The 16,556-nt window shown below is 31.7% G+C and overlaps 2 protein-coding genes across 2 annotated transcripts; both read left to right on the top strand.

Moving 5' to 3' along the window:
- Nucleotides 1-2,161: 2,161 nt before the first annotated feature.
- On the top strand, nt 2,162-3,172 carry LOC126722029 (protein BEARSKIN1-like). The gene has a single exon (XM_050425164.1). The coding sequence runs from the start codon at nt 2,162-2,164 to the stop codon at nt 3,170-3,172; it is 1,011 nt and encodes a 336-aa protein (XP_050281121.1).
- Nucleotides 3,173-15,186: 12,014 nt separating this feature from the next.
- LOC126722030 (NAC domain-containing protein 91-like) lies at nt 15,187-16,155 on the top strand. Its single transcript, XM_050425165.1, has one exon. The coding sequence runs from the start codon at nt 15,187-15,189 to the stop codon at nt 16,153-16,155; it is 969 nt and encodes a 322-aa protein (XP_050281122.1).
- The last annotated feature ends 401 nt before the right edge of the window (nt 16,156-16,556 follow it).

Here is a 16,556-nt window from a genome sequence, read left to right on the forward strand (position 1 = left end):
TAATTAAAGTGGTTTTGACATGTAGGAAAAATACTCCTTTGAATTTCTGCCACGTTTACAGTTAACACACACACACACACGCACATATATATATATATATATATATATATATTAAGTGCATGAGATCCTTCCATATGATGCTCTAATTTTGCATTTAGATAATTTTTTTACCTCTTTTTATTAAGTTATTTTTATTGTTACCAAAAAGTTCACGTTAACTTATTTTTACTATTATCTCATTAATTGTCTAAGCTTACACCCACATTTCTCTCTTTTTCATTTTTTTAGCATACCTACTGTTTTAGTATTAAAACAAAAGCAAAAATGATAATAATTAAGGATTAATAGTAATAACTAACAACATAAGGCCCTAGGGAGAGATAAAGAGACATAAAAATGTTGTGAATTGTTAAATAAAACACACTATTTCACTATTACCAAAAAAGAAAAAAACCTAAGATTGATAAAGCATTTGTAAGAGAGAGAACGAGGAATCTGAGGGGCCACCTCCGTCATATTGGCCTCCCACTACCATCAAGCCGCTATAGGTTTTATTTATTTATTTAAATTTGGGGCTTAAATATGATTTTGGTTTGGATAATTTGGTTGGATAGTTTGTTTGTTTGTTTTTTTTGTTTTTTTGTTTAATTTTTTTATTTTATAGATAAGTAGAGAGAATATTTGATACATAATGTAAAGCCATATTCTACCATGGTTTTAAATCATCATAAGACACATGCATACGCACTTGCCCACATCATGTCCTAATATCGCACTATCAATGAGTGAAAGATGGTGAGAGAGTTGGACATACATTTATTTCATGGTATGCAGTATGTGAATACAACACAAATTAATTTATTTTTATGGTCCTTTTATTCTTTTGAATTTATTTTTGGTTTCTTGACTTAAAAAAAAAAATAAAATAAAATTTAAGATTACCTTGAGAAGACTACAAATGTACCGTGAAGCTACTAAACTAAAATTTGATATCTCAAAATGTATGTGTTAATTTACTCTAATTTAGTTTACTTTTTCTTTAAGGCAAAATTTAGGTACAGTTCATTAGGTGTTGTTTTTTATGTTCTTCTCTTAAGATTTACTCATATGGTTACTTAACTAAAAAATGCACTTCTATCCCATGAGGAAAAAACCACGTAGCAGAATCTTAAGAAGGAAACCCAAGGAACAACACCTAGGTACTGTACTTAAGTCTTGCCATTCTTTATGTATATGTACAACATTCTCCAAAACCATTTTATATCAAATATTACACAACTATCTGTGCATTGTACAGGCAACTTACTAGTTATAATAATAACTCGTACTTTTTTTATTTTTTTATTTTTTCGACTGAATATAATAACTCGTGCTTGATTTTTATTAATCGATCCTTCGTATATAATAACGACCATCTATTATGTGGGTTCCAATTAGTTCAATTTATAAAGTTTCTAATGGTTGAATAAGAGATTTGGGGTTCAATCCTCGCCTACACCAAAAATAGATTGGCGTCTTGGTCTAATGATAAAGAGTTATTATCAGAAGCCGATGTCATAGGTTGAAACTATCTTAAAAAAAAAAAAAAAAAAAAAAAAAAAAAAAAAAAAAAAAACCATCTATTATCTTTTGAGGCTTGAATGGAGGGGAGTTGTATTGGGCTTGAAATATGGAAAGATTATACTGCCCACAAAACCTTTTTTATTTTTTGGTATTGTATGGGCTGAAGTATTTTTGAAGCAGTGAACCATTTCTTTTGAACTGTCCTCTTGATTTTGGGCTTTTTTTAAGGCATTTGTAATAATTATATGCCCTTCTATGGTATATTTACGGTATTAGCAATAATTTTGTATATAATATATATAACCGCCCTAATAGACCGCCCCTTCTTAGCCTTGCGATATATATTACACATAGCCATAGCCTTGCCCTAATAGACCGCCCCTTATATATTCAGAGCTTCTAATTTGTTCCAGAAAAAAAGTTTCTTACTCTGAGTTTGTGACTTCTTATATTCATCAAACATTCATCAAAAAGTTTCATAAATTTTTTTTTATATTCATCAAAAAGTTTGAGACTATCAAACACTCATCAAAAATTTCATATGATTTCCTACGTGTTTATAGAAAAGGGAAAGAAAATTCTTTGATTTCCTGAAACAATGGAGATGGTGGGGTTTCGATATGATCCCACAGATGAAGAGTTGATGAAGATTTTAATGGAGAAGGTCGACGATGCTGATCAAACTCACCTAAATCATCATTTTGATTTTATTGTGAATGATTGTGAGGTATATGACAAAATTCCTCCATGGGAAATATATGATTCTCATACCCACTATCATTTACACACTTTCCACCGCAAGCTCTACGTCTTCACCGACCTCAAAACAACAACCGGCAATCGTGTGTGCAGGGCTACCGCTTGCGGAACCTGGCTTGAAAAAAGCAAGCCCAAAAGAATCTATGATTCTCAGGGCAATGTTATTGGGATCGACAGGATGCTCTCTTTTAAGGCCAAGGATCTTCATTCGGGCAAACTCAATAAAACTAATTGGATAATGCACGAGTTCTCCTTGGCGAATCAGGAATTTGGAAGAATCAACACAGTCCTCTGTGTCATCTATAAACTAAACAAAGGGTCAGGGTCAGATTGTGAGGAGGCCAACGGAAGAGGTCTCAAAAGAGCTTTTTCTTCTACTACTGCTGATGAAGAGTTCTCATGCTTCAATACAAATGCTGCTGCTGTGATTTCACTTGAGCCTGAGCCTGAGCCTGAGCCTATGATGCCTAGTGCTGATGATGAAGAGTTTGCCGCATGGGTTTCTGGATGTTTTTCTTCTACTGCCGCTGTAGCTGAAGAGGCCTCAACCTTCAATACAACTGGTGTGATGTCACATGGACAAGAAGATGCCCAAGCCCAAGAACACAAAAAAAGACGGTTGGATGCTGATACTTTTACGGATGAAGATTTTGCTGCATGGGTAACTGATCCCACATTCCCAGATGAACCATTGAGTCAAATATTTTCTGATCTCCCACCCCTGGTTGAAGTATGCAGTCAATCCAAATCAGACTCTGTTGCTGATGCTGATTTTGATGCATTAATTACTTCATTAATTTCTGATCCGGCACAATCCGATGAAGCATGGAGTAAAATCTTTTGTATATGAGAATTCTTTTTCTTCTCTTTTAGTCTTGCACAGATTTTTTGTTCTTCTCTTTTCAGTTTATAGTTAGCATGTCTATAGTTAGAACTCTGGCAAATGGGTTGTTGGCAAGTAGCTTAAGAATTGAAGGATTGTACAAAAACTAGTTTTGATGGTGAAGTAGCTATTTGTCAACTCAAAGTTATAAACTTCTTTCGCTTTCTTCTCTTATTTGCAATCTTCATGTTTTGATATATAAATGTGTTGTGAAGGTTTAGATATAGTGTGACTCTATTATTTCTTGGTTTCATTTATCACATTTTTTTTTTCATTCTCTTTCCCTCTTAGCAATACATGGATGCTATTGGTTAGGTTTTTTTTTTTCAATGATTGATTTTAAGGTGCAATTCCAATTTCCCTTGTAACTAAAGATGATTTCTGGTCACTTTAAGCACCCTGTCAATTGAATGAATACATATGGAAGCTTGAAATTTAAACATTTTATGATTACAAAATTATCTTGTTTGTGCTGCAATTTCTCATTGTTGGTGAAATCTCCATGTTTGACTTAAAAAAAGAAACATTATAAAATAAATTTAGAGAATTTCTAAAATATGATGCTTTATTATCTGTAAATATTCTCTTTTGGGAATTAGTTTAAAATCTACTCATAGTTTCATTGCCTAATATTATTTTGCCTAATAATATTTGCTTTGCAATGGATGGGGCGTATCGAAGGAGAAGAGACTGAATTGATTATGGTATTTGATGTCAATAGTGAGAAATTCACAATTCTAGCACTGCCTGATGGTTTTACCAACGTAAACATCTTTCAGAGATGTCTTGCATCATTCAAAGGGAAACTGGCTTTCATTACATGTGCATGTAATGAACAATTTGGCTTCCCCTGTCAATACTCCGTATGGGTGATGAAGGAGTACGGTGTGGCAGAGTCTTGGAATAAACATTCTGTTATACTTATACCATTTGAAAGAGTGGTTTATTGCCTTGCCTTCACTGAGTATGGTTCACTTCTGCTATGTTGCCTCAATAAACGATTAGAGGGCAGGGGATCTAGGTTTGTATTAGTTGACACTGAAACTCTACATGAGAAGGAGGATCCTATCCTATCCAACATCCGTCGTATGTAACTACTTTCATGGAGAGCCTTATTTTACTTGATGGAGCAAATGTGGCATCTTACTAAGCAGATGGTGATAGTGGCGTGCATATAAGAATGAAATCATTTGTGGTATGGATGAAGTGAAACCCTTGTTATTTCTTTTCCTTTAGTTTAGTTGTTGGCATGGCAGTATTGCTAAAACTTCATTTTTATTCCAATTTTAGATTATCCTTTTGTGGCAATATTATATATTATTATTTGATATTTGTATGTGGATTGTTGTTGTGCATATATATCAAAAGGCAATGCTATTCTTATAAGATCACTCTTTTGAACTTGCCAACGTTTCCTGTTCATGTGACAAGTGTGAAGGAATTAAAGTGTGTTGCAATCTTAGATTTTCTGTTTGAGTTGATTGTATTTTTACAAGGTGCTTTATTCATCATCATGAACATAGATTCAACCTTTTATTCTCAATAAATTCTATTACTTATGACAAGGAGAAGTGCGTGGCATTGCAGGAATGAGTCTGAGGAGAAGAGGAGAAATGAATGCAGAGTGAGGGGCAAGGATGCACCAAAAATTGAGGCAAAAAATTAATTCAATCTTATTTGAATACCCCAATCGGTAGTAAATTGATAAGTGTTTATTCTTGTATCTGTATATGTATTGAAGCCTAAGTATTCTTGGCAGCCATATAATCTGTTGTAACAATACATGACAGTAAGTATAATAAACTTCAACCAACTCTAAGAATTATAACCAAAACTACTGTAGAATTGTCTTCAACCAATGATAGTCGTTTAGAATATTTATGTCATAGGAAGGGAATGATAACTTGCACTGCTAGGTATAAACTTCTGATGCTTTGGACGACATGTAGTGTGCACAGTTGTCTTATTGCTTGACAAAGAACGACCTGTTGAGTTTGAGTGAGCTCTTGTTTTGTAGCATAATCACCAGCATAATCTTGTGCAACATGTATTGTCTCAACAGTGAATAAGCTGGAGAAGTTTACCTAGACTTCTTTTAGGAAGGTGTAGGTGACAAGTTCAGATGCTTTTTATATGGTAGGAAGGATGTCAGTGCTCATAGTTAGTCAAGAGTCTTGGATATTAGAAAATATATATAGCCTTATTGGCACAATGTGGAGTACTTTCTTTTATTTTTTGTTGTTGGTAGGAATGATTTTCACTGTAATTAATTTTTTTTGTACGACTTAAATAATAAAGTATGTTTTTATATTAACAATTAAACTGAAAGAGTAGTTAATTCCATTGATAAGGTATTGATAAATTGTGTATATTGAATTAAATTTTTCATAAGTAATTTTCAAATTCATCTTTTGGGACAACATCTATGTAGGTTAGGAATTCTAAAATTATGGGGAGAAAGGGATATGAAGAATTTTAAGTAAAAAATCTCACAATGTTTTCTTCAGCCATGCATTCATGTTTCGTTTCAAAACCTGAAAAACTGTCGATTGGGTTGCTATAAGTAAAATCCTCATGCAATAAAAATGAGGAAGTGTGACCTAAATTGATAATTTTGTTCAATTTCTATGAAAATACTTAAAGGTCCTATGGCAAAAATATTGTTTTTTTTTTCCCCCTGGAAACGTAGATATTCTATATATAAAGATATAAAAACATTTCAAACACACAAGGAAAAGACTCCAGGGGAATTATATTACGTGGAGATGATAGACCTACAAATCCGAATTTCTTACTTCTACAGCAAGCCTGTATGCACAATTTCTTACTCATATACGTGATCAATTGATGGTCTTTGTAGTGGGAAAAACTTCTAATGTTTTGGATGGATGTAGTATCACAATTTCCTGTGTACACTCATCACAATTTCCTATATATTTAATCAATTTATTTATATATATAAAAGCAGAGACCTCATGCGAGAGAGCTTGAGGTTCTGTCAAGTGGCGTCTTCTATGGTTAGCTCTTTTATTTAAACCATCCAGCTTTTTTTTTTTCCTGTTAAATGTTAAAGTTATTACACCTCACTCCTCTCTTTCAATTGACTATGAAAGATTAAAATCACGTTTAAAGGTTTTCAATTGATTATAAAATAACGCTTAAACTTTCAAGTATGTCTCTTAGGAAACCCAAACGTTTTCTTAATTACACAAGCTCATTTATTTTTACCTCTTGCTATTCTGAATTCTGACCCTTCTTATTTCCGTCTCAATCTCCTCATTTCCCATACATTTGGTCAAACAACCAAAAAACCAATCTTTCCTAAACTATGTGGTTGAATCTCAATCTTTCCTTCAGTGTCAAAAAGAAAGTAAAGGCTCAAGTTGATTTTTTTTTTTTTTTTTTTTTTTGGTGCAGGTAGAGTTGTCCAGGGCTCTAGGTAATTGGTTGTGATCTTGGGTCCTTGACATTAGTCATGTAAAATAGGTGTAGGCACATAACTAGAAGTCTAAGGTTGTCAATTAAATGCAAAGGCATATGTGTTCATGACTTTTGTTGGATTTTGAAGAAGCCACAAGATTTTCTGATGGTAGTTAATCAAGGTAAATTTATATCTGATGGTTCAGCCAAATCCCACAAATCAAATGAATGAGTTTTGATACTTTTGAGCTTCTGAAATTGGCTTTCCCTGATAGAATTCCTTTATGGACCTAAAATACATAGTTAGCAATCTCCAGACCAAGAACAACCAATTGCCAGAGTTGTAGAACTCTATAATCTCTAAAAATGGCAATGGAGTAAGAACTAATACTACAAAATCATATATAACTACACACCATAACTGCGAAAAAAACCCAAGCTATAAGTGTCAAGCTTCTATTATGTATGGCTACTAAAGGTGAGGTTAAGTAGTGTATTAACAATTGGTCATCATTTTGCAAGAAGTAGAACCCAACGTAAATAATGTTATAGTTGGTCTTAAGTAAAAAAATTTCATCTCTTAGCCAAATTTTTGGAGCCCTTCGCCATAAGAAAAAAAAAAAATCCTTTTGTTTTATACCTTTTATCTATTTTTTACTTCCTATTCTCTTCCCTACTCAAAATTTTCATGTGTTTTACAGTTGCCTTAGAAATTTTCATAATTTTTTGTTCTAGGTATATTAGAGCTTGCATTTTATCAATTTTGTTGTTAATACATACGCTCTTTAAAAAATTTATAAACTAAAATGGTTAATCTTAGTTCTTATCCTTTCAATCTTTGAACTTTTTTATTTATTTTACCTTGGTTGGATCATGGTCCCCAAAGACTCAAACAAATTTCCAATGATTGCATTGTTTGCACCTACCTCACTTCAATCAGTTGTGTATCAAGTGTTGCTCAAGATTGAGGGTTGGCATGCCTATCCACAGAAGGTTAAAAAATTAATTTTTTTTATCCTCTTGGCATGCCTATCTCACTTCAATTAGTTTTTTATCCTCTTAAGTTTTGTCAAGCAGCCTAAAAAATTAGTATAACTACTGATTCTTTAATTTTTATGTTATTATCATAGTTCTAGACTATGAACCAATTCCAATTAGAAGTTGCAACTTAGCATATGACATTCTTTGAGTATTTTTCAAAAAATTACTATCAAATTTTGTCACTACCGCTACTTTTCTTGACTATGTGAAATTCTTTATGAATCTATTACTTCTCCAACTTGGATCATGATTGCAATAAAGTTGATCTATGAAAGAAAATTCAGTCTCCTTTTTTAAATTTTCTTTCAGGCCTTAGCTGCAGTGTTTGATTACTACATAGGCAATGCTTTTATTATAACTAAAGACATATTTGCAACACTTGGATTGAAAATTCATGGCGGCAAAAATGTCCCTTTTGTGTGGAACATTTTTAGGGTATTAGTTCTTGGTATGTATTCAATATATTCTAGGGAAATACACAATGAGAGTTCCAAGTAGAAGACTTGGTCTTGGTGCCAAAGGATGTATTTCTTAGTGAATTTGGCCATAGATAATGTGTATTGGAAGCTTCAAGGATGCTAAAAACTCATTATAAATGAATCATTACGCTACTATTAATAAGTTGAACAATGGTGAGATATCACTCTTTCATTTTCTTTATAAAGATGGTTGTGGTTAAACAAAAATATCTTCCTTCTGAACTCTATTCCGTAGTGATACAATGATTGAGAAATTAATGCGTTGGGCATAATTTGGTGGTTTACATACAAGACTTTACTACTCTTAGGAGTACTTTGGGGTATATTTGTTAAAAAATCAATACCATGTAGCTCCTTGACAATTAGTACCTTTGCTGTAGCTAGCTGATAAGATTCAAGAAATACTTGGAGTAATTTACTTCATAATGATTTGGCAATTTAAGGGTGTGTTTTTTGCACCATGTTGATGAAATATGTAGTTTTGGTATCTATTTCTGAAACCATTCATTGCTAGATATGAGTTAGGTTTCTTCTCCAAAAAAAATAAAAATAAATAAGAGTTAGGTTAATACTCACAAACCAAATCAATTATATGCTCGCTCTCTTTCAAAGGATGTGAAAATAATAATTGTGCGTGTAACTTAAAAAATTAAATAATCATGAATTCACTCATGCAATACATACATATTCTTAGTTATGTTATGCTTAGTAATTTATGTTTCTTTTTTAATAAATGAGATAATTGAAGCTAATTATGTAAATATTATACCACAAGATTACATATTTTATATGGGTTATAAAAATTAGTGATAAATGATTTGAAAGTGAAATTATAAAGCATCCGTGCATCGCGCGGGATATCATCTAGTTTATATAATCTTATTACTTATCAAAAAAAAAAAAAAAAAAGTGGACCAAATCATTTGTGAGCATATTACCATTCCCAGATCATGTTCAATATCTTATTGTTCTTTGTCCATTGCTAAGGTAAGTTTTCATGAACCAAGAATAAGGAAAAGTTATGTGTTACTTCAGTCATTTGCATTCGTAATTTTGTAACTATTCAATGAATATAATATTATTCTAAATTTTATAGTTATCATGCTACTTTGAAATTGAAATTGAAGGTGTGGGTTCCAGTTAGCTAAACTGGTAAAGTCTCTGATGGTTGTATAAGAGATCTGGGGTTCAATCTCCGCCTACACCAAAAACTGATTAATGTCTTGGTCTAATGATAAAAAGCTATCATCAAGAGCGGACGTCATAAGTTGAAACTCTCTCAAAATTTTTTTTTTTTTTTTGAAATTGAAGGTTAGCAATAGTGTAATAAAATAAATAAAATAAATAACTCAAAAAAGGGGGAAAAAAAAAGGTAATGTGGGAAGTTAAGACAATTTGATTGAGACTGATTAATGTAGACTACGTTTTCCTTCAAGTTTGAGTTTTTCTTCGCTGGGTAATTATTAAGTACTTCTGGAGTATCATAAATGCATATTTCCCCTCTTTCGCACATAACTGTGGATCCTACTAATTAAATTTATGGTGAGATCCACGTGAGAGAGGAAAGTATGCATTTATGGTACTTCCGGAGTATTCAATAATTTTCTTCACTTCATTATACATGTAATTAACTTTCTAATCTCAATATATGTAACTTTGCAATTGTTCTATTCGTGATGACTATCACCTTAGATTTCCTATGTTCATGATTCTTTGTTCATGTAACTTTGGATTTACTGTAAATAACTTAAATAAAATTTGCTAAAGTTATTTATTGTCTAAAACCACTATTAGTCATTTCTAGCACTTATTATATCCATACTAGAAGTGCATCCCAAAAGGCTTTGTTTATATCTTTGTATTTGTTATTTGTCTATGACATTATATATTAATTGGTGTAGGGATTACTTTGGTCAAGAATGAGTTGTGGAAGACTAGGATCTTTTAATTTACAAAAAATTATTGGGTTTGGTTTTTCATTTTTTCATTCTTAATCAAATTGGAACTTGCCACATAAAATTATTAGTCCATATCCCCCTAAATTTATTGAGGATTTTTCTACATGTTAATTTTTTATGCTTCAATAATGGGACATGTTGCACAATTTTGTGCATCGACTAGTTTGTGATCCAACTTTTATAATATACTAGACACAAACCCGCGAGTTGCGCGTGATAATTATTTTTATGGTGGTTTTATTAAAAAAAAATTTACAAATTAAACTAATCTAATAATGAGTAATGTATTTCGTAATTATATTTTTATTTTTTATAGGAACAATCATAAATGTAATATAGGAACAATCCAAAACACCAAAAAAACGTAAACTAAAAAATAATAATAAAACTTAACAATGATTAATTGAACCAATATTAGAATAAAACTTTGTTTTTGATAATCTATTAAGGTTATTTTCTTTGTAGATGTGAGGGCCGGTTAATCAATAATTATTAAAACCGTGTTAATTGGGCCTGTGGCCCATCCGAGAACGTAAAACTGTCCGAGGAGGCCCATATCAGGTTATAAGGGTAACCAAATGAAAAGAAGAGTAGATACCACATGAGATGAGTTCAGTATTCGTCCGAGGACAAAATCCTTCTCGGCAATATGTGTCCGAGGATGACCTGAACGCCCTATTGTTACAAACACACTTCAGAGCTACATTACCACTAAAGGTGGGACATGGGACCAAGGGTAAGAAAGAAAAGGTAAACAAATATCTTTAACAACAGCTGCCTCTGCATTAATTGCCTTTCAACCAACTCTCTGGCCACATTAATGTGGAGGTGATGCCTGAACAGTGATGAAGCAGCCTTATAGCTGCTGGTTGGAGGTTCTAGAAGGTGTTAGATGTGACTGAAAGGGATCCCCCGAACCCAATCTATATGTGTGTGGTGAAGATGACATCTAGAGGTCAGTATATAACATGGAAGAATGTATTGAGAAAGAGGATTGGGACTTCTAATCAAGTAGTACTTAGAAGAAAACCTTATGAAATAAAGAGCTTAACTGGTTTAAAGGAGAAATTGATCGTCATATTAGTGCTAATCTATCTATAAACGTTGAGCTTAATTGTTTTTCTTTTGGAGTTCATCTAGTTCTTTGACATCCACGCTCTATAAATTTATTGTTTGGGCCTTTAACGTTCGAACCCAATACGAATTTGGGATCGTTACAAATTGAGTCCTTACAGTAGAAATTATAATTTCGACTGCCCAAAATATATTATCAAATAAAAAATTATTAGTAAAATTTAAGAATTAAATTTCTATACATGCATTATTATAAAATAATAATAATAAAAATAAAATTGCAAAAGTTAAAATTTGTCACCTATCCGATTATTTTTGTTTAGCTAACCTTTGCTTTTCTTTAAATAAATGGCATTATAAAATACTTCTAATACAACTATTAAGAGTACTTTGTCCACCACAAAGGATTAGAAAATAAACAAAAATTAGTAAAGTCTCATAGTTTAACATCTAAATTGAGCACTATAAAAAAAAATCATGCTATGTAACAGAATAAATACCAAATTATCCAAATCATGCTATGTAATAGAATAATATTATATTTTTGTATGTTATATTTAATTCTTTAGAACGCAATAGCATAACATTTAACAATCAAAGAGAATAAAAAATAGAAAAAATAAAAACAACAACAACAACAATTTAAAAAATAAAACCAAATCACAATTTAAAAAACAAAACTAAATTGCATTAACCCAAAATAGAGTTTTAAAGAATATAAAAAATTATCAACCTAAAGTAGAGATGCAAGAAAAAAAAAAATCCACCAAAAAATTTAGAGAGAGAGAGAGAGAGAGAGGGAACCTTTTTTTTTTTTTTTTTTTTTTTTGTGAGGGAAAACCATGCATAGAATAGAAGAGATAGTGACAAATTTATAATAAGAGAGTGTGAATAAAAAGAGGTAAAAATAAAGGAAGATGAAGGGAAAGATGAGGAATGATATTTAATGTAAAGGGTAGTGGGGAGATGAAAAGGTAAGGGAGGGAAAAAGATTGAAGAAATAGTGGGGAGATGAAATGGTAAGGGAGAGAGAAAGGTTGGAGAAGTGTAAATATTAAAAAAATCAATGTTAAAAACAATCATAAGAAAATTGGGAAAAAAAAAATACACCCTTAAGCTTGAAAGGCTTCAATGTTTTTTATTTATTTATTTATTTATTTTTTCCTTTAAGCTGAAAATGCTCACACAAAAGTCTAAAACTAAACTGAAAAGACTTTGGGTTGGACTTGATAGTGGAATTAAATAAATAAGAGGTAAGCTGGATTAATTATACAGATTTATAGGATGATAGTGGAAGTAAATAAATAAGTAGTGGGCTGGATTTATTATAGGGTGATAGTGGAAGTAAATAAATAAGTAGTGGGCTGCATTTATAGGGCTGAAAATCGTAAAAATCATTTTAAAATTGTAGGACAAATTATACTTTAAAAAAGAAAAGAAAAAAAAAAGAATGACGTGGCAGCTGATGTGGCGCAACGTAAGAGTAGCAGCATTAAATACTACGCTTCAGCTTTTAGTAATATATAGATGTAAGATAAATAATGAGATATTATCAATTCACAACAACCATGAATTGATTTGTACAATTTTCAATATTAAATAGTTTATGATTGAGATTAAACTAGAAGCATAAATTAATGCGACATTATATATATATATATATATATATATGTATATAAATATGTTTTTTTGTTGATGACTTAATATATGATATTACTATATTTTTTTGTCATTACTTATTTATTTTATTAGTCTAAATAACTTAAACCAAATACATAACATATAAATTGACACTAATAAAATCTCGTGGATCGCACTGGTTAAAAACTATATCAAATACTATATTTAATAGCAAAAACTTTCTTTTATAATTAAAGTGGTTTTGACATGTAGGAAAAATACTCCTTTGAATTTCTGCCACGTTTACAGTTAACACACACACACACGCACATATATATATATATATATATATATATTAAGTGCATGAGATCCTTCCATATGATGCTCTAATTTTGCATTTAGATAATTTTTTTACCTCTTTTTATTAAGTTATTTTTATTGTTACCAAAAAGTTCACGTTAACTTATTTTTACTATTATCTCATTAATTGTCTAAGCTTACACCCACATTTCTCTCTTTTTCATTTTTTTAGCATACCTACTGTTTTAGTATTAAAACAAAAGCAAAAATGATAATAATTAAGGATTAATAGTAATAACTAACAACATAAGGCCCTAGGGAGAGATAAAGAGACATAAAAATGTTGTGAATTGTTAAATAAAACACACTATTTCACTATTACCAAAAAAAAAAAAAACCTAAGATTGATAAAGCATTTGTAAGAGAGAGAACGAGGAATCTGAGGGGCCTCCTCCGTCATATTGGCCTCCCACTACCATCAAGCCACTATAGGTTTTATTTATTTATTTAAATTTGGGGCTTAAATATGATTTTGGTTTGGATAATTTGGTTGGATAGTTTGTTTGTTTGTTTTTTTTTGTTTTTTTGTTTAATTTTTTTATTTTATAGATAAGTAGAGAGAATATTTGATACATAATGTAAAGCCATATTCTACCATGGTTTTAAATCATCATAAGACACATGCATACGCACTTGCCCACATCATGTCCTAATATCGCACTATCAATGAGTGAAAGATGGTGAGAGAGTTGGACATACATTTATTTCATGGTATGCAGTATGTGAATACAACACAAATTAATTTTTTTTATGGTCCTTTTATTCTTTTGAATTTATTTTTGGTTTCTTGACTTAAAAAAAAAAAAAAAAATTTTAAGATTACCTTGAGAAGACTACAAATGTACCGTGAAGCTACTAAACTAAAATTTGATATCTCAAAATGTATGTGTTAATTTACTCTAATTTAGTTTACTTTTTCTTTAAGGCAAAATTTAGGTACAGTTCATTAGGTGTTGTTTTTTATGTTCTTCTCTTAAGATTCACTCATATGGTTACTTAACTAAAAAATGCACTTCTATCCCATGAGGAAAAAACCACGTAGCAGAATCTTAAGAAGGAAACCCAAGGAACAACACCTAGGTACTGTACTTAAGTCTTGCCATTCTTTATGTATATGTACAACATTCTCCAAAACCATTTTATATCAAATATTACACAATTATTTGTGCATTGTACAGGCAACTTACTAGTTATAATAATAACTCGTACTTTTTTTATTTTTTTATTTTTTCGACTGAATATAATAACTCGTGCTTGATTTTTATTAATCGATCCTTCGTATATAATAACGACCATCTATTATGTGGGTTCCAATTAGTTCAATTTATAAAGTTTCTAATGGTTGAATATGAGATTTGGGGTTCAATCCTCGCCTACACCAAAAATAGATTGGCGTCTTGGTCTAATGATAAATAGTTATTATCAGAAGCCGATGTCATAGGTTGAAACTATCTTAAAAAAAAAAAAAAAAAAAAAAAAAATACCATCTATTATCTTTTGAGGCTTGAATGGAGGGGAGTTGTATTGGGCTTGAAATATGGAAAGATTATACTGCCCACAAAACCTTTTTTATTTTTTGGTATTGTATGGGCTGAAGTATTTTTGAAGCAGTGAACCATTTCTTTTGAACTGTCCTCTTGATTTTGGGCTTTTTTTAAGGCATTTGTAATAATTATATGCCCTTCTATGGTATATTTACGGTATTAGCAATAATTTTGTATATAATATATATAACCGCCCTAATAGACCGCCCCTTCTTAGCCTTGCGATATATATTACACATAGCCATAGCCTTGCCCTAATAGACCGCCCCTTATATATTCAGAGCTTCTAATTTGTTCCAGAAAAAAAGTTTCTTACTCTGAGTTTGTGACTTCTTATATTCATCAAACATTCATCAAAAAGTTTCATAAATTTTTTTTTATATTCATCAAAAAGTTTGAGACTATCAAACACTCATCAAAAATTTCATACGATTTCCTACGTGTTTATAGAAAAGGGAAAGAAAATTCTTTGATTTCCTGAAACAATGGAGATGGTGGGGTTTCGATATGATCCCACAGATGAAGAGTTGATGAAGATTTTAATGGAGAAGGTCGACGATGCTGATCAAACTCACCTAAATCATCATTTTGATTTTATTGTGAATGATTGTGAGGTATATGACAAAATTCCTCCATGGGAAATATATGATTCTCATACCCACTATCATTTACACACTTTCCACCGCAAGCTCTACGTCTTCACCGACCTCAAAACAACAACCGGCAATCGTGTGTGCAGGGCTACCGCTTGCGGAACCTGGCTTGAAAAAAGCAAGCCCAAAAGAATCTATGATTCTCAGGGCAATGTTATTGGGATCGACAGGATGCTCTCTTTTAAGGCCAAGGATCTTCATTCGGCCAAACTCAATAAAACTAATTGGATAATGCACGAGTTCTCCTTGGCAAATCAGGAATTTGGAAGAATCAACACAGTCCTCTGTGTCATCTATAAACTAAATAAAGGGTCAGGGTCAGATTGTGAGGAAGCCAACGGAAGAGGTCTCAAAAGAGCTTTTTCTTCTACTACAAATGCTGCCGCTGTGATTTCACTTGAGCCTGAGCCTATGATGCCTAGTGCTGATGATGAAGCGTTTGCTGCATGTGTTTCTGGATGTTTTTCTTCTACTGCCGCTGTCATTGAAGAGGCCTCAACCTCCAATACAACTGGTGTGATGTCAAATGGACAAGAAGATGCCCAAGCCCAAGAACACAAAAAAAGACGGTTGGATGCTGATACTTTTACGGATGAAGAGTTTGCTGCATGGATAACTGATCCCACATTCCCAGATGAACCATTGAGTCAAATATTTTCTGATCTACCACCCCTGGTTGAAGTATGCAGTCAATCCAAGTCAGACTCTGTTGCTGATGCTGATTTTGATGTATTAATTACTTCATTAATTTCCGATCCGACACAATCCGATGAAGCATGGTGTAAAATCTTTTGTATATGAGAATTCTTTTTCTTCTCTTTAGTCTTGCGCAGATTTTTTTGTTCTTCTCTTTTCAGTTTATAGTTAGCATGTCTATAGTTAGAACTCTGGCAAACGGGCTGTTAGCAATGTAGCTTAAGAATTGAAGGATTGTACAAAAACTTGTTTTGATGGTGAAGGAGCTATTTCTCAACTCAAAGTAATATACTTCTTATGCTTTCTTCTCTTATTTGCAATCTTTATGTTTTGATATATAAATGTGTTGTGAAGGTTTAGATAGAGTGTGACTCTATTATTTCTTGGTTTCATTTATCACATTTTTTTTTTTTTTTTTTCATTCTCTTTCCCTCTTAGCAATACTTGGATGCTATTGGTTAGGTTTTTTTATTTTTTTTATTTTTTTTTTTCAATGATTGATTTTA

Source organism: Quercus robur, chromosome 4 (genome assembly GCF_932294415.1).
Source record: "Quercus robur chromosome 4, dhQueRobu3.1, whole genome shotgun sequence".
Lineage (NCBI taxonomy): Eukaryota > Viridiplantae > Streptophyta > Magnoliopsida > Fagales > Fagaceae > Quercus > Quercus robur.

Excerpts from the sequence above, each read along its gene's own strand:
- LOC126722029 (XM_050425164.1), top strand. The coding sequence starts at position 2,162 with ATGGAGATGGTGGGGTTTCGATATGATCCCACAGATGAAGAGTTGATG.
- LOC126722030 (XM_050425165.1), top strand. The coding sequence starts at position 15,187 with ATGGAGATGGTGGGGTTTCGATATGATCCCACAGATGAAGAGTTGATG.